This window comes from Salmo trutta, chromosome 12 (assembly GCF_901001165.1).
Source record: "Salmo trutta chromosome 12, fSalTru1.1, whole genome shotgun sequence".
Classification (NCBI taxonomy): domain Eukaryota; kingdom Metazoa; phylum Chordata; class Actinopteri; order Salmoniformes; family Salmonidae; genus Salmo; species Salmo trutta.
Window position 1 is genome coordinate 25384148 of NC_042968.1, and position 19239 is coordinate 25403386.

Genomic DNA, 19239 nt, shown 5'->3' on the forward strand with positions numbered 1-19239 from the left:
GCAAGTACTCCAGAATGTTATGAAGAGTGATCAGATGAATTGCAATTAATTGCAAAGTCCCTATTTGGCATGCAAATGAACTGAATCCCCCAAAAATATTTCCACCTCCACAAAAGGACCAGCTGACATCATGTCAGTGATTCTCTCGTTAACCTCTCTGGGCTAGGTGGGACGTTAGCGTCCCACTCTATTCAACAGCCAGTGGAATCGCGTGGCGTGAAATACAAATACCTCAAAAATGCTATAACTTCAATTTCTCCAACATATGACTATTTTACACCATTTGAAAGATAAGACTCTCGTTAATTCAACCACGTTGTCCGATTTCAAAAAGGCTTTACAGCGAAAGCAAAACATTAGATTATGTCAGGAGAGTACCCAGCCAAAAATAATCACACAGCCATTTTCAAAGCAAGCATATATGTCACAAAAACCCAAACCACAGCTAAATGCAGCACTAACCTTTGATGATCTTCCTCAGATGACACTCCTAGGACATTATGTTATACAATACATGCATGTTTTGTTCAATCAAATGTATATTTATATCAAAAAACTGCTTTTTACATTAGCATGTGATGTTCAGAACTAGCATACCCACCGAAAACTTCCAGTGAATTTACTAAATTACTTATGATAAACGTTGACAAAATACATAACAATTATTTTAAGAATTATAGATAAAGAACTCCTTTATGCAAACGCTATGTCAGATTTTAAAATAGTTTTTCGGCGAAAGCACATTTTGCATATTCTGAGTACATAGCTCGGCCATCACAGGCTAGCTAATTTGACACCCACCAAGTTTGGGGCAACCTAAACTCAGAATTACTATTAGAAAAATTTGATTATCTTTGCTGTTCTTCGTCAGAATGCACTCCCAGGACTTCTACTTCAACAACAAATGTTGTTTTGGTTCCAAATAATCCATAGTTATATCCAAATACCTCCGTTTTGTTCGTGCGTTCAGGTCACTATCCGAAGGGTAACGCGCGAGCGCATTTCGTGACAGAAATTTCAAAATATTCCATTACCGTACTTAGAAGCATGTCAAACGCTGTTTAAAATAAATGTTTATGCTATTTTTTTCGTAAAATAGCGATAATATTCCAACTGGACAACGTTGTATTCATTCAAAGACTGAAAGAAAAAAATGGAGAAGTCTCGTGAACGCGCGTCTCAGTCTCACTGTCCCCAGGCAGGCCACTTACAAACTCTGCTGCTGTACTTTGCCCAGAGACAGCAGACACCCCATTCCACTTTCTGGCGGCTTTTGAGAGCCAATGGAAGCCTTAGAAAGTGTCACGTAACAGCACAGATGCTGTATTTTCGATAGAGATGCAACAGAAGGACAACAAATTGTCAGACAGGGCACTTCCTGCATAGAATCTTCTCAGGTTTTGGCCTGCCATATGAGTTCTGTTATACTAACAGACACCATTCAAACAGTTTTAGAAACTTTAGTGTTTTCTATCCAAATCAATGAATTATATGCATATTCTAGTTTCTGGGCAGGAGTAGTAACCAGATTAAATCGGGTACGTTTTTTTATCCGGCCGTGAAAATACTGCCCCCTAGCCTAGACAGGGTAACAAAAGGTGTGAGTTGACGAGGACAAGGCTGGAGATCACTCTGTCATGCTGATTGAGTTCGAATAACAGACTGGAAGCTTCAAAAGGAGGGTGGTGCTTGGAATCATTGTTCTTCCTCTGTCAAACATGGTTACCTGCAAGGAAACATGTGCCGTCATCATTGCTTTGCACAAAAAGGGCTTCACAGGCAAGGATATTGCTGCCAGTAAGATTGCACCTAAATGAACTATTTATCGGATCATCAAGAACTTCAAGGAGAACGGTTCAATTGTTGTGAAGAAGGCTTCAGGGCGCCCAATAAAGTCCAGCAAGCGCCACGACCGTCTCCTAAAGTTGATTCAGCTGCGGGATCGGGGCACCACCAGTACAGAGCTTGCTCAGGAATGGCAACAGGCAGGTGTGAGTGCATCTGCACACACAGTGAGGCGAAGACTTTTGGAGGATGGCTTGGTGTCAAGAAGGGCAGCAAAGAAGCCACTTCTCTCCAGGAAAAACATCAGGGACAGACTGATATTCTGCAAAAGGTACAGACTGCTGAGGACTGGGGTAAAGTAATTTTCTCTGATGAATCCCCTTTCCGATTGTTTGGGGCATCCGGAAAAAAGCTTGTCCAGAGAAGACAAGGTGAGCGCCACCATCAGTCCTGTGTCGTGCCGACAGTAAAGCATCCTGAGACCATTCATGTGTGGGGTTGCTTCTCAGCCAAGGGAGTGGGCTCACTCACAATTTTGTAAAAGAACACAGCCATGAATAAAGAATGGTACCAACACATTCTCTGAGAGCAACTTCTCCCAACCATCCAGGAACAGTTTGGTGACGAACAATGCCTTTTCCAGCATGATGTGGCTCGGGGAACAAAACATCGATATTTTGGGTCCATGGCCAGGAAACTCCCCAGACCTTAATCCCATTGAGAACTTGTGGTCAATCCTCAAGAGGCAAACAAAAATCTACAAATTCTGACAAACTCCAAGCATTGATTGTGCAAGAATGGGCTGCCATCAGTCAGGATGTGGCCCAGAAGCTAATTGACAGCATGCCAGGGCGGATTGCAAAGGTCTTGAAAAAGAACTCTCTGCATCAACTTCATGTAATTGTCAATAAAAGCCTTTGACACTTGTGAAATGCTTGTAATTATACTTCAGTATTCCATAGTAACATCTGACAAAAATAACTAAAGACACTGAAGCAGCAAACTTTGTGTAAATTAATATTTGTCATTCTCAAAACCTTTGGCCATGACTTTATGCTGTGAAATTGTTAGATATTATTTGTTAGCTATTACTGCACTGTAAGAGCTAGAAACACAAGCATTTTGCTACACCCGCAAAAACATCTGCTAAACACGTGTATGTGACCAATAAAATGTGATTTGATTTGGTGCGACGCCTTATGTTGCTGAATGACCCTAGTCTGTCACATGTCTTGATCTATGAAGCCCCACAGAAACGCAAACTAAATCCTACTCTTGGCTGTGATGACAAACACCTTGTGTTGATGAACAGACATTACTACAGTTTCCTTGACCTCATGTGTTCCTTTTGGCAGATAGAATCTATCTGATGAGAAGTGGAGGACAGGGCTGGGTGCAAATAGACTGCAGATGTATAAGTCAAGACATAAGAGTCATTTTCAGTAAAAAGCACACAGACGTTTGTGTCACACAGTAGAAGCTTTGAGGACTTTTTATGCATTTGCCCCCCCATTCTCCCCCCTTTTTGAGGAGTGCACCATAAAAGTGTGAATGAGATTTGAATGTCAGTCAGGGTGCTGCTCCTCGAACTGAACACAGTCACATCAGACCCAATCAATACTGGGAAGCAGCCAATGCCCCCATTCACTTCCTGTTGAACACACACATGTGCGAGCTCACACACACACACACACACACATACACACACTGTTGTAAAGCTGAGAGATGTAGTACTCAGCCTGAAATAAGGAAGCCTCTGTTTGTACAAATCCCTCACAGGCACACTCTGAAACTGCCTCTTGGGTCTCTGCCACTACTCCATCACTGCCGATTAGGTTTCTGCTGGATAATATTTGCATGTACAATTTATGCACTAATGAAAGCGCATGCAGATTCCAGCTGAATCCTCCTCCGGCTGCTGTACTTGGTGGTAATTAGAGGCATATGACATCTAGCTACAGCGCCTAGTGAAAGTCTACACACCCCTTGCACAGTTTTCACATTTTGTTGCCTTAAAATGTAATCGAAAAAATTCAATTTGATTTTTTTTCTACTGATCTACATAAACTACTCCACATGTTAAAATAGAGATAATAGAACATTTTCTAATTTAATAAAAAATAGAAACAATGATGTCTTGATTGCATTGGTATTTGGTTGAAGCACGTTTGATTACAAATGTGAATACTTTTGGTTAATACTGCCAACTTAGGGAAACAGATATGCATTGTTTTTATCAAAATTGCTCAAGCTCAGTACATTTGGTTGGAGATTATTGATGGCCAGCAGTTGATGGACAGCAATATTCAAACCTTCTCAAATTTTCAAGTAGGACTGAAACTGGACCCCTCAGGAACACTTAACACTGCTTGGAAAGCCATTCTGGTGTGTCTTTGGCATAAAAAATATGTGTAATGGTTTGGTTGAAATATAGAACTCTATTCGGTTAGGTATTCAGAAGACTACAACAGGTTTTCCTCTAACTTTTTACCTCGGCTTTGCTACTTTCATATTTTTTGATCCTGACAAACTGCCAGTGACCAAGGGTTGAAACCAGTTCAGGGAACAGAATCGAAAACCGGAAAATAAACAAAATTATTTGAGGTACAGAACCCAAACTGGAAACGAAAGTGACCTACACTGTTCTGGAACAGAACTGTTGTTTTAAAAGCATGGGAACCAGTTAATAACATTATTTTATGCTCCAGACATTTCTTTCCAGTCCCACAAAAATCACAAAAAGTGCCTATGCAAAGCCCTCACTCTTTAGGCCTACCTGTAGGAGAAAAAAAAACTGCATCCCTGACAAGAGTAGCCAAACGGTGTTTAGTATGCCCAGTGGCTCAGCAAGCACGGAGAGGATATTCTCCGCTGCTGGCCTGCTCTCCAGGCACCATTACATGAGCCTGAAGCCGCAGACTCTGTCCAAACTCGTTTCTAAAAATGTATTCAAAGGCACTGTAGACTGAGCATTTTTTGTTAAATTTGTATTTATTTCTAACTACTGTAAGTCTCACAGCTTATATGCACAATTTATAGACTAATGATTTAATACAATGAAATGTTGTTTAAATGCTGAGCGCTTAACATCCCTGACTTCCTATCAGCCTTGTGTGTCGCACTCACAAATGCTTCACAATGTATTACTTTGTAGGCTATAATTGAAATAATATAGCCTGAATAATTCATTTTCTTAGGGTCTCTGTTTGGCTCCTGACCTATTTAGTGTTTCTATGCTGTTTAATGTGACTTTAGCCTATTTGAAATAATGAGCGCCTCTTTAAATTCACCTTTAGATGTTTTTTTTAAAATACTTTTCATTCAAATCATATGGTTTGGTTTCAATACTACAAAACAAAATGGTAGGTTCAGGTAGTCACAACAATGGATGGGTGTTGGTTAAATTGTGATTTTAATGAATGGAGCGAATTTTTCTTCCTGTGAACGAGTGTTTTTTTTTGTGGAGCGGTTGGAAAGGAGGTGGAGTGCTGGAGCTGAAGCAGAACTCCATGAGCAATGAGCGGGATTTCCGACCGCTCAACTCCACTCACATACTCTGCTCTGCACACACACACACTTTTTCGCTATCTAGCTAGTTACCCAACGTTTGCTCTGGTCCAACGTTAAACCAACTCGGAAGTTCAAAGACATTCAAAGTTCCTTCAAAGAAGCCGCTCCTCTGTTGGTATAATTCTGTGGGCCAAATTCAGATAATACATGTCATAACAAGATGCCCAGCGCTTCAAGGCAAGCTTCTTCCATCCTCTCTCCTCCCCCTCAAAATGTATGTTGCATCTCGCACTCTACACTTTGAGACTGTGTGTGTTTGTCTTTCATTATGGTTAAACCACGCTGTTACTGAAAAATACAATTAGCTTTTAACGACTTTACTATACAGATTAAATCGCTAACCCGCTCCATAGCAAGCTGCTTTATCCGCACTGATTGGTGAATTCATTTAATGTTGTATTTTTTTTAAATTATGATTTCAGAGGTTTAAAAAGGAACAGAAAACATAAATCTGTACTTTATTTGGTTCGAACCAGTTCAAAACTTTATTTTGCTGATCGAAACAGTGGAGCGGAACGAAACAAATAATGGTTCTGTTCAAAACAAAATGATTGGACAATAATTTTGTTTCCAACCCCTGCCAGTAACAAACATACCCATAACATGATGCTGCCACCAAAATGCTTGAAAATACAGAGGGTTGCAATCTGTGACGTATTGGATTTTTAAATTTAAGACAGAAAGTCAATTTCTTTGCCTTGTTGTCTTGCAGTGTTAATGACGTGCCTTGTTGTCTTGCAGTATTAATTATGTGCCTTGTTGTCTTGCAGTGTTAATTAAGGGCCTTGTTGCAAACATAATGGATGATTTCGAATGGATTTTGTAAAACATGCTTTCATCCTTTCATTTTGTCATTCATTTTGTCATTACATTTTTGGTTCATTTACAATTTTCTATCACTTTGAATCCAATTTAACCCCTTCTTAGATGGCAGCAAAATATGAAAACTGTGCAAGTGGTGTGTAGACTGATATCAGGATGATCACAATACTTATACCTTACTTAACCAATTACTCAAGAACAAGTACTCAAGCCTGAGGGCATTTCTGTGGCCATTAGCTGTGTTTGTGTTTAAATCTATTTATATTAGTGTGTGTGTTGGGGGGGGATATAGGACCGGAATATAGGGCTGTTTTAGTTCTAAAGTAATTGCTGGACCCATTAAAGGGCCTTGTCCTGGCTGGTTGGGCAGAACTGGCTGGGCAGAACTGAAAAATCAATTGATACAGTTGAAGTCGGAAGTTTACATACACCTTAGCCAAATACATTTAAACTCGGTTTTCCACAATTCCTGACATTTAATCCTAATAAAAATGTGCTTTCTTAGGTCAGTTAGGATCACCACTTTATCAATTAGTATTTGGTAGCATTGCCTTTAAATTGTTTAACTTGGGTCAAACGTTTCGGGTAGCCTTCCACAAGCTTCCCACAATAAGTTGGGTGAATTTTGGCCCATTCCTCCTAATAGAGCTGATGTAACTGAGTCAGGTTTGTAGGCCTCCTTGCTCGCACACACAAGTTTTCTATTGAGGTAAGGGCTTTGTGATGGCCACTCCAATACCTTGACTTTGTTGACCTTAAGCCATTTTGCCACAACTTTGGAAGTATGCTTGGGGTCATTGTCCATTTGGAAGACCAAGCTTTAACTTCCTGACTGATGTCTTGATATGTTGCTTCAATATATCCACATAATTTTCCTTTCTCATGATGCCATATATTTTGTGAAGTGCACCAGTCCCTCCTGCAGCAAAGCACCCCCACAACAATAAGCAGGTTGGTCACATGCTGTTTTCCAATTACACAACAAAACAAACACACGCGTGCGTGTACAGACACATTGACAATGGTAAAAGTGGTTCATCAGAGAGTGTGCATGGCATGTCCTGCATGCCTGATCAGACTGATGTATGATTAACAGTGTGGCTCCTCTCCTCCAGAACTAAGCTCTGCGGCTGTGCATCACACTGGCTGGACCAGATATTTGAAGAGACCATGCGCATTTTACCCAGAGCAGCATATTCAAAGGGAATCACATCAGCAAGGGTCCAGGGCACAGGACCATTATCACTGATCCTGCCATCCTTCAGTTTCTACAATGCCTCTGGACAAGCCTCTCACAAAGGTCTGTTTTGGAACAATCTAATTGCTCTGGGTAGTTTATAGTGTTAGTCCTTTAATGATATAGCCATGATATGAGACAGCGCCAGAAACTTTTCTCATTGAATTGATTCTCTCCAGGGCTTGTTGGACATTTACTGCAGTATATTACATTTCTGTCCTTGGACATGTGTAGGTGAGTGTAAACAAGGAGGGAGGAAGTCTGGTAGCAGGGGCACAGTGAGAATTATGATGATGATAATGTGATGGCTAGCAGGGAGGGAGGGCGATCAGGGAGGGAGGGAGGGCGATCAGGGAGGGAGTCTGGTAGAGGAGGCACAGTGAGGATGATGATGATGGAACTAAAGGGGCACCCTGCTGTCTGTCATCTACCTGACCAGATCAGCCCCAACTTCAAAGGGCTCCCCCTCTGGCATCAAATATTTACCAGCCTGCTGTGCTTACACCTGCTCTGAGAAGACGAGAGGAGAGTAACTCGTCTGTCTGTGTTCTCAGACATCACACACTAATAAAGTACAGCTCTCACTCTGGTGGACTGATAGTAATGTCAAGGCTTACTATGACAGTCCCACTTTACTATCATGCATTTAGAAATGTGTTCAGAGTTTTATCACTGTGCTGCAGATTGCTTAGCCTATGTTTAATGTTGAAGTACAGTCCAGTGGTGCAGACAGACTATTATGGCTGAGCTTGATGATTGTAATGATGATAACTGTGAGGATGGTGATGGTAGTGGTGATGAAGATTTAGCTTATTTTCAACGAGCCAATATGTATGAGGCACCTTTTTATTAGCGCTGTTGCCTAGCAAGAGTTGTCATATGGAGCAGCCAAGCACTCAGAAGATCAGAGTATGTGGATCTCTCACTATACAGTATAGGAGGGACAAAACATGTTGTACTTACTTATCCCTGCACATTGTAAATATGGTTCTGGAACTGACCGTGTGTACAGTATAGTATGCTTGCCTACTTTATCATGCTCTTCTTATTTTTGTATCTTATGTGTTTTTGTTCTACCTTGTAATTTTTAGTATTACACTGTTGTTGATTACTGCGTTGTTGCGGTTAGAGCTTGCAAGAAAGGCATTTCACTGTACTTGTGCATGTGACATTAAAACTTGAAACTCCCCCAGGGCCCAAGCTTTCTCTGGATCGGCTTATTTCACTGAATTTGTTTACCATGACTGTAATTTACCTCCATTTTATATTTCTACTGAAGCCTGGGTGTGTTGCCATTCAGTTCTGTGTTTCCTAATACACCAGCGTACCAATGAACAGTAGCCTACGGATCAGTGATGCCTGTCGTTGAGGCATACCGTAAATAATTGAGAGAGAATGCTGAAGCGCCCTCAATACTGCCTGCACCGCCTCTGACGTGTTAATCTGTCACATGACTCCAGTGACATTTATTTGACTAGCATTGTGTGCTATCGTGAATAATATGCAGTGAAAAAGAAAGCAGATGACAGTATATCATGCCATAATTTGTGTGCACAGTATCTGTATCAAAAGAACAGTCTCATCTGCACCACTCTGACCTTGTTGGGGAAAATGCATGCATGTTCCCCGATGCCTCAGCATACAGTAGCACATCCCGAAGATGTGCGTGTGCGCGCTGAGTGGTACAGCAAAAGGTCTGTCAGCAGTGCTGAATATTAGAATCAATGGCCAGGTTCACTGAATGCACACTAAATTAAAGCGACTGAATGTGACCATGATAGAGATGAGCAGGAAGGAGCACAACATCCCCATGATGAAATACAGTTAAAACACTGTGTCTGGGGATGTTGTGATGAAAATACAGTATACCATATACAGTATACCATATAAAACTGGATGTTCACCTGGATTCACCAGGTCAGTCTATATCATGGAAATGGCAGGTGTTCTTAATGTTTTGTACACTCAGTATAGGTTTGACAGAGAGAGCAGGCTGGTGTACCAGATTAATAGTTTATATATTTTATTTTGAAATTGAATGTTTATTAAACACATCTGATTTGCATTTTCAGATTGCTGATTAAGCCAATATGGAATTGCATCAATAAGCAGTTTTAAGGGAAATATATTTGATTGATTTAATGTTTAGTAATAACCATCAGAACACACTAGCGGTGGGTGGGGGGCAGCAAATGTGTGTGAGAGCGGGAGAGAGAGACTGAGGCAGTCATTATCACAGACAGACAGTGTGTCTTTGTCCGGAGCATGGTAAATTACTATTACAACTACTCTGCACAGTCATATGTTAATGACATTCACTCTCAGAGAATGAATAAATCATGTCTCAGAAAACACATCTGAGTCCATGCTTTAGCAGCTAGGTGTGTGTGTGTGTGTGTGTGTGTGTGTGTGTGTGTGTGTGTGTGTGCGTGCGTGCTAGCGCGGGAGGAAAGACAGGACGGGAACACTACGGCTGAAACATTAAAGCAGCAAGACAAAAGAGAATCTCTGGTACCTGTTTCCTCTGCCTTGCAGCTTGGTGCTCGATTCCGCTCTAACTGATGCTCAGAGAGATCGTGTGAGAGGGATAGAGAGGTGGAGGAGAGAAGTGAGAGAGCGCTGAGAGCGGGAATGAGAGCAGAGCAGGGTGTGAGCGAGAGACAGAGCACGAGAACCAGAAAGAACGCGCACATGAAGGAGAAGAGACTGAGAGAAGGGGGTTGTTTTATGTGTGCTGCTCGTGTGCATGACTGAGGAGCCTTCCTGTCTGGATCGTTAGCCATCTCCAGCCCCAGAGCTGGGCTCTGTGCTCCATAGGCTGTACTGACTGAGGAACACAGGGACAGACAGACAGAGGCTAGGGGACTTTGAGAGGGCTGTGCAGAGGATGTGCTGGCTGCGTGGGCTCTGTCGCCGTGATTGCTGTCGCCAGACCCCTCAACTGCCTCTGCCTCGCTCGGCTGCTGGCGCAGGCCACCACTTAGCCCAGCACTCGGAGGACATCAGCAGTCATTGGTAGAGAGATGAGCTCCAAGCACTCTTCCGACTGGATCCCCTACAGGTACAGTACAGTCCTCTGGGTGCTAGTCAAGACTCCACAGACCACAAGAGAAGGGAGGGTGTGCATGTTTGTGGTTACAAGTGTGAATAGCTATGCATGCTCCAGCACTATTAAGGATAGAGAGAATAAAGGATAACACCTGGGTGCATGCTTGGAAGTTTAGATTGTTGACATCAATTGACCCTTTGCTAAGCCCCGCCTCAGAATTTTGGGCAACCAATCACAGTGCTCCAATGGATAGAAACTCTCCATGAGTCTGACCTCTCAGTCAACCTCACGTGAAAAATGGTTTTCTTTAAAATATAAATTGTTTAAATGGTTAAATAATTGAACAGTGCACCAGGGGTAGTACTTTCTACTGTGATTCCTGAAATGCAGAGCCTCTTGATGGAGTATTTTTCTAATCTGAAATTATTTGTTTGTTTGCTCAGCTGGTTAGCTAGCTCAGTCTCATTGACCACAAAATGTTGCTAACGCTAACTAGCTAGCCACTTAATATAACTTGTTTTCTCTAAATGTATGTTAGCTAGCGAAGTTAGCCATGTTGTTGATACAACTCTCAACTGCTGTCAACATCAGGATACAATTTGAGAGCACTAGCTAGTTTCGCTCCAAAAGTGATCTGCATCCCAATATGGCGACCAGAGTGAGTGGTTGTGTCGAAAGGAAAGTAGTGGGCATGTGGAAAGGAGTGGGTGTGTCAAAAGCACTCTGCTATAGGTTAGATGGTTTTGATTGGTGGTGGGTATTTTTATTTTCTTTCATACAATTACCGCACATTGAGCTATCGTACTGCGAGAGTTTGGACTTTTGTTTTTAAACCAGAGGATTAACCTGAGTCGTATTTCACAGTAAGTTTTATACAAATAATTGTACATTTTCAGGTATAAAACTGATGATTGTTTATTCTTTATAAAAAATATTGATGGTTGTACTGTTGCTTCATGCGTTGTATGTGTGTGCTTCCTATGACTGTCACCCTGATATTGGCTACTAGTTAGCTACTTGGCACGCTGTTGCCGGACAGTAGTGCTTGTCAAGCGGGAGAAAGGGGGGCACTGTGTCCTGGTGTTGCCGTTCATGCCCTCCCCATTGAGTAGAAGACAGTTATCAATATAGGCTGCTATCCTAACTGATATAAAAAAATGGCCACGTTAGCTTCCGCTGGCGGTTATCGACACGTCGTGCAGTCCAATCAGACACGCAAAATGGTCTTGAGTGGCAACAAATCTGCCCAATTAGCTGATTTGCTTTCCATACACCCACTCCTTTCGACACACCAACTCGCCCATACTCCGGTCGCCATATTGGACTGCAGCTACCCATACTTGCCAAAAGTTGTTAGCTAGTAGCTTTGACTGCATGCTGACTGCATGCTCTGGAACTTTGGCAACTACTAAGAATTTTTTAAACCTACCGCTTTGGGCTGGATGTGCCGATGTTCATAGCAAATGGAGCGGCTTTATTTAGGCAAGCCTAAATTACACTGAGTATGCAAAACATTAAAAACACCTGCTCTTTCCATGACATAGACTGACCAGGTGAATCTAGGTGAAAGCTATGATCCCTTATTGATGCCACTTGTTAAATCCACTTCAGTCAGTGTAGATGAAGGGAAGGAGACCGGTTAAAGAAGGATTTTTAAACCCTTAGACCAGGTATTCCCAAACTGGGGTACGTGCAATTCCGTCGGGGGTACGCCAAATAAAAATGTGATTTACATAATAAAAAAATCTGTTCATTTATATTTTCCAACGGGGCTATACATTTGGGTGAGGGTTTTTTCTCGCCTGAGTAGCCTCGGTTCACTGCCTAAAATTAAACCATCTCGTGTTCAGAGAAATAACAACACAATGTTAAATACAGGTAGCCTTGTCAAATAGTGAACATCCAATCACATTAACCGTTACTCTCTCGCGGGAAACCTTCCCTCTTGCGCAGACATTTAGAAATGAAACATGACAATTTGAAAAATAAGCCACAGGAGTTTTTTGAGCGAGAATAAAGACGACTTTCAAGTAGTAAGGGATGTATAAAAGCAACAGATACCATTTAAGAAGGGGCTAGAAGCGTCTTATATGGTGAGCTACCGAGTGGCTAGGACAGGCAAGCCCCATACTATTGTGGAGGACTTAGTTCTTCCTGCTGCCGTGGATATGGCTGGGACAATGCTGGGGGAAAAGGCCCAAAAAACTATACAGACAATACCTTCATCAAACAACACTGTTTCACGACGCATCAGTGACATGGCAAGAGATGTTTTTGAAACAATTAGTGCTTCGCATACAAGCCAGTGAATTATATGCGTTACAGTTGGATGAGTCAACAGACGTGGTGGGCCTGGCACAGCTCCTGGCATATGTCCGTTACGTTTATGGGGGGTCAATTAAGGAAGACATCCTTTTCTGCAAACCACTGGAAACCAGGACAACATGAGAGGATATTTTTAAGGTACTGGACAGCTTTGTGACATCAAATGGACTTTGGTGGTCAAGATGTGTTGGTATCTGTACTGATGGCGCAAAAGCCATGACAGGGAGACATAGCGGAGTGGTAACGTGCGTGCAAGCAGTTGCTCCCGACGCCACTTGGGTACACTGCAGCATTCACTGAGAGGCTCTTGCTGCCAAGGGAAGACAAAATTGAGGCTATGATTAAGAAGTTTGAGCTCTTTTCTGTCTGTATTAACAAGGACAACACACAGGTCTTTTCGTCATTGTATGATTTTTTTGTGTGCAAATGAACTCAAGCTTACGGACAATGTCAAATGTGATATAGCGAAGCACCTGAGTGAGATGGGTGCTCAATTATGCAGGTACTTTCCCAAACGGACGACACAAACAACTGGATTCGTTATCCCTTTTGTGACCTGCCTCCAGTCCACTTACCGATATCTGAACAAGAGGGCCTCATCGAAATTGCAACAAGCGGTTCTGTGAAAATTCTATTTAATCAGAAGCCACTGCCAGATTTCTGTTTCTTGCCTTGGCAAATCGCGCTGTTGAGACACTGCTTCCCTTTGCAACCACGTACCTATGTGAGAGTGGATTCTCGGCCCTCACTAGCATGAAAACTAAATACAGGCACAGACTGTGTGGAAAATGATTTAAGACTGAGACTCTCCAATACAAACCAACATTGCAGAGTTAGGTGCATCCTTTCAAGCACACCCTTCTCATTAACCTGTGGTGAGTTGTTCACAATTTTTGATGAACAAATAAGGTTTTATATGCAAGATGGCTAAATAAAGAGCAGAATTATTGGTTATTATATATGATATATCTCCCTTCTTTCTCCTATAGTCCACGATCAGGTCCTTGGCCTTACTGAATTTTTTTTTTAAATGTTTTGTCATTTAGCAGACGCTCTTATCCAGAGCGACTTATAGTAGTGAATGCATACATAACATACATTCCATACATTTTTTTCGCCGTACTGGTCCCCCGTGGGAATCGAACCCACAACCCTGGCGTTGCAAACACCATGCTCTACCAACTGAGCTACACGGGACATTGTGGGAGAGGTTGTTGTCCCTGGCACCACAATGTTAAGTCTCTGACATCTTCCCTGTAGGACGACTCGTCATTTCATCAGCAAACTTGATGATGGTGTTGGAGTCGTGTGTGTGGCCACACGGTCGTGAATAAACAGAGAGTACTAAGCACACACCTCTGAGAGGCCCCTGTGTTGAGGGTCAGTGTGGTGGAGGTGTTGTTGCCTATCCTCACCACCTGGGGCTGGCCCATCAGGAAGTCCAGTTGCAGAGGGAAGGGTTCAGTCCCAGGGTCCCTAGTTTGTCATAAGCTTGGAGGGGACTATGGTGTTGAAAGTAGTGATGCACCGTTATGATATTTTTGGCCAATACGATATCCAATATTTTCCTTGCCACCAAAAAAACGATACCGATAACCGATATTACAGCCTTTTAAGTATTCTAGTACAGTTAAATAGTTAACACACACGGACACAGCGGTTTTAGGGACTGCATCTCAGTGGTATCACTACAGTCCCTGGTTCGAATCCAGGTTGTATCACATCCGGCCGTGATTGGGAGTCCCATAGGGCGGCGCACAATTGGACCAGTGTCATCCGGGTTTGCCCGGGGTAGGCCGTCATTGTAAATAAGAATTTGGTAGTAACTGTCTTGCCTAATTAAAGGTTACACACACACACACACACCACACTGAACAAAAAGTTATTTTGTTGGCATTTACGTATGTCCCCATTACTAGTAAAACATATTCAAATCCTATTTCTTTCACTTACTTGCTGTGCTGTTTCGTTGTTCAGTCGTTTCACCAGGATTTCTATGGAACGCCGTTTGGGTCTTTGCGTGCCAAAAAAGATACGTCAAATAACACTATTCAACGTGTCACATAAAACTATTCGACGTGTCAAATAAGCTTGTTGACCAATCAGAACCTGAATATGACTGCAAATGTTTTACGTAGTTATTACACATTGATTACATTATCACTCGTATTTCATATCTACCAACGATTCATCGATAGGTATGCTATGATGCTGGTTAAGTTGTCTCACTCCCCTACAGTGCTGGTCATAAAAAAGCTAGCTAGCTCATGGATGCAAACAATGTTCTTCCCCAAAAACATAGCAAAATTACAATCTGTTTCAGTAACTATAGTTAGCTAGCTAACTATATGGCTAGGTGTCATCATCTAAAATAACCCTCATTTATAAGACAGTTCTTATTTGATTAATGGTGGTCAGACCCATCTATGTGAAGCTAGTCACAATATTGATGCAAATCAATAGAAAATAGTAGAATTATGCCATAATTGAATAGATCATGCTAAACGAGGTTGAAATGTTATATAAAATCCACAAAAGACAATAATTTGACAATCTGTTGATCACACTGGATGTATTATACTTTAGAATTGCATTGGGGCATACTTATTTCACTGTACAGCCTTACCTATGGATTGTGGATCATTGACATGGGGTATCAGTCTACTCAGTGACACCCAGAGAACAATTGCATCATAGCTCTTATTGTGGGACTCTGAAACAACTGTGAATTGAGACACATTTATTGTCAACCTACAGTGGAAAGAAAAAGTATGTGAACCCTTTGGAATTACCTGGATTTCTGCATAAATTAGTCATAATATATTCAATACATAATTTAAACATTCACAGTGTAGGTTGGAAAAAGTATGTGAACCCCTAGGCTAATGACTTTTCCAAAAGCTAATTGGAGTCAGGAGTCAGCTAACCTGGAGTCCAATCTATGAGACGAGATTGGAGATGTTGGTTAGAACTGCCCTGCCCTATAAAAAAACAAAAATGTGAATTTGCTGTTCACAAGAAGCATTGCCTGATGTAAACCATGCCTCGAACAAGAGCTCTCAGAAGACCTAAGATTAAGAATTGTTGACTTGCGTAATGCTGGAAAGAGTTACAAAAGTATCTCTAAAAGCCTTGATGTTCATCAGTCCACGGTAAGACAAATTGTCTAAAGTGAGAAGGTTCAGCACTGTTGCTACTCTCCCTAGGAGTGGCCATCCTGCAAAGATGACTGCATGAGCACAGTGCAAATGCTCAATGAGGTTAACAAGAATCATAGTGTCAGCTAAAGACTTACAGAAATATCTGGAACATATTAACATCTCTTTTGAAGAGTCTACGATATGTAAAACACTAAACAAGAATGGTGTTCATGGGAGGACACCACGGGAAGAAGCCACTGCTGTCCAAAAAAAACAGCATTTCTGCACGTCTGAAGTTCGCAAAAGAGCACCTGGATGTTCCACAGTGCTTCTGGCAAAATATTCTGTGTACAGATGAAACTGAAGTTGAGATGTTTGGAAGGAACACAACACTATGTGTGGAGAAAAAACCACACCAACATTAAAACCTCATCTCAAATGTAAAGTATGGTGGAGGGAGCATCATGGTTTGGGGCTGCTTTGCTTCGTCAGGGCCTGGACAGCTTGCTATCATCGATGGAAAAATGAATTCCCAAGTTTATCAAGACATTTTTCAGGAGAATGTAAGGCTGTCTGTCCGCCAATTGAAGCGCAACAGAAGTTGGGTAGTGTAACAGGACAATGACCCAAAACACAGAAGTAAATCAACAACATATTTGCTTCAACAGAAGAAAATACGCTTTCTGAAATGTCCCAGTCAGAGTCCTGACCTCAACCTGTTTTAAAATGCTGTGGCATGACCTCAAGCGGTTCACTGCAGACATCCTAAGAATATTGCTGAACTGAAACAGTTTTGTTAAGATGAATGGTCCAAAATTCCTCCTGACCGTTGTGCAGGTCTGATCCGCAACTACAGAAAACGTTTGGTTGAGTTTATTGCAGCCAAAGGAGGGTCAACCAGTTATTAAATCCAAGGGTTCACATACTTTTTCCACTCTACACTGTGAATGTGTTTAATAAAGACATAAAAACGTATAATTGTTTGTGTGTTATTCGTTTAAGCAGACTGTGTTTGTCTATTGTTGTGACTCAGATGAAGATCAGATCAAATTTTATGACAAATTTATGCAGAAATCCAGGTAATTCCAAAGGGCTCACATACTTTTTCTTGCCACTGTATGTGTATTGAACACTATTCCAGAGGAAAAACAATACTGCGTGGATGTTTTGGAGTCTAATAACTCTGAGGAAGATGTTGGGAAAAAATATATTGGGTATTGAGTAGACTGATACCCCATTTCATTGATTCCCAATCCTTAGGCAAAGCTGTACAGTCCAGTGGGGAGCGGATTTCACAGAGTCACAGTCCCGCAATAAGAGCTACAACGCTAATATTTGCGTAAACTCTTCACAGTTGTATTCTGTGGGTGTCACTGAATAGACTGATATACCCCATTCCATTGCTTCACATTCCAACCTTGTTTAACATTATCTAGTCTAAATATGTCATGATTCCACCATTTGTAACCTTCTGCATCACTTTCAAAAAGGTACTTTTATTTTGAAGGCAAACTGCAAATTCCACTATTGTGCCTAATCCTTATTGTGGCTAGCTTCACAACCCATAACCCGGTCTGGTCGAGCGTCACTAGCCAGATGAAGCTAGCTGTCTGCCTATAATGTTAGCTTTGGGCAACAGGGTTAAGTAGCTGGCTAGCTATTTATTTTCATGAACCGAAGTTCAATTTCAATTGGCAAACAACAAGTGGCTACCTAGCTAATACTTGCTCACAAGGATTCATAAATCATTGCTAAGAATAATGAAAATGACTGCAGTTTCTACTGGTCATTTGTTTTCAGGCTGGTTGTATTGGTGCTAGCTAGGTACCAAGCTAAAGCTAGCTAGTTACCCCAGAAGTTGCGGTCGAATAAATAATGCTTTATTATCAACGCGGTATTGTAAACACATCGTTTGTGGCCGGTGTTTGCTTGTTTGCAGACTTTTTTGTACAGCTTTGACAGTGCTACTGATAGTAGTGGTGGCACTTGGCTTGCACGTGCAAATTCAGAACACACAACATTCTATAATTGAACTGTATTATTTGACGTCAAATTAAAAGCTTATTTAAGGCATCAAATAGTGTTATTTTACTTCAATTTATTTTGGACACGTAAGACCCAAATGGCGTTCCATAGTTTGTTGTGAAGCTAATAGCAGTGACGCTATTACTGTGTAGCTCTGAAATATAGCACACTAGGTAGTGTGTACCGGTGCTCGACCATCACCCTCGACAGAGAACGGTTGATTGTCAAGGGCAATGAATTCCATTATCTTGGCGTTAATGGATTTCGCCTTTGTGTTGTCTCGCTGAAATGTTCTTACTCTTTCAAATGACTGCTCGACTTGTTGACTGCTCGATCCACACATCAGACATCGTGGGCTAGGTTAGGAATGCTATAGTATGTGTAGCGCAACATTTTACGTGGCATCCTTACGCCATGTACCTAGATTATATAGGTATGCAAGTCAGCTTTGACATTGGTTTTGCACATCGGTGTTAAGCTAGACATCGGGCCGATACCGATGTTGGCATTTTTAGCTAATATTGTCCGATTCCGATATGTTCACTGATATATCGTGCATCCCTAGTTGAAAGCTGAGCTATAGTCTGAACAGCATTCTCACATAGTTATTTTCCCTCCCGTTGTCCAGGTGGGAGAGGGCAGTGTGAAGTGCAATTGAGATTGTGTCATCTGTGGATCTGTTGGGGCGGTGTCGCGACTCTCCTGTGAAGATCTGAAGGATCAGGTTACAGTGGGTCCGCTCTACAGCGCCCTCTCTCTCCCGCAGAGGGGGAGAGGGGTGAAGATGGCCGTTTTATGACGGTCGTAAATACCTTGTAGAAACTCTGCCTTTGGGCTTTGCAGGAGGGGAAAGAAACCTCTTTGTTACAAGGAGATTCCTCCCGCCAAAACGGTAAAATCAAAAGGTTGAATAATGAAACAATATTTCTGTAATCCAAACTATTGGAATGGTCCTAGGGTACTGAAAGAACAATTATGTCATATCAGTTGTTGTTTTGGGATCTCATTAAGGACTGTATAACAACATAACTATCTCTGAATGTGTATATTTCCCAGTTATCAGATTTACATCTAAATGTTGTGGCGCTTATATGATTAAATATGAAAATATTTGTGAGAAGATGAAATGTGATGTTGGCCTTCTAAATGAGAATTGTTTTAAGTTTTAACCAGTCAGTGACCACACCCACGTGAGCACAGACATTATGTCGGTGTCATGGAAGGTCCCTTTTGCCAGAGTTTATAAAAGAACTCGCTAACAAAATTTACATTAGACCAGAGAACGT

General features: G+C 41.7%; 1 protein-coding gene across 4 annotated transcripts in view; it reads left to right on the plus strand.

The window, feature by feature from the left end:
• LOC115203242 (tubby protein) overlaps positions 1-19239 on the plus strand; it is a 103235-nt gene that overhangs the window by 32830 nt on the left and 51166 nt on the right. The window contains exon 1 of one of the 4 annotated variants that reach the window (XM_029767757.1): positions 9814-10475. The exons of the other annotated variants lie outside the window; for them this stretch is intronic. Coding sequence (XP_029623617.1) covers positions 10438-10475 — 38 coding nt within the window. The 5' untranslated portion in view covers positions 9814-10437. Of the gene's footprint in view, positions 1-9813; positions 10476-19239 lie in introns of those variants that run through there. 4 annotated transcript variants of the gene reach the window in all.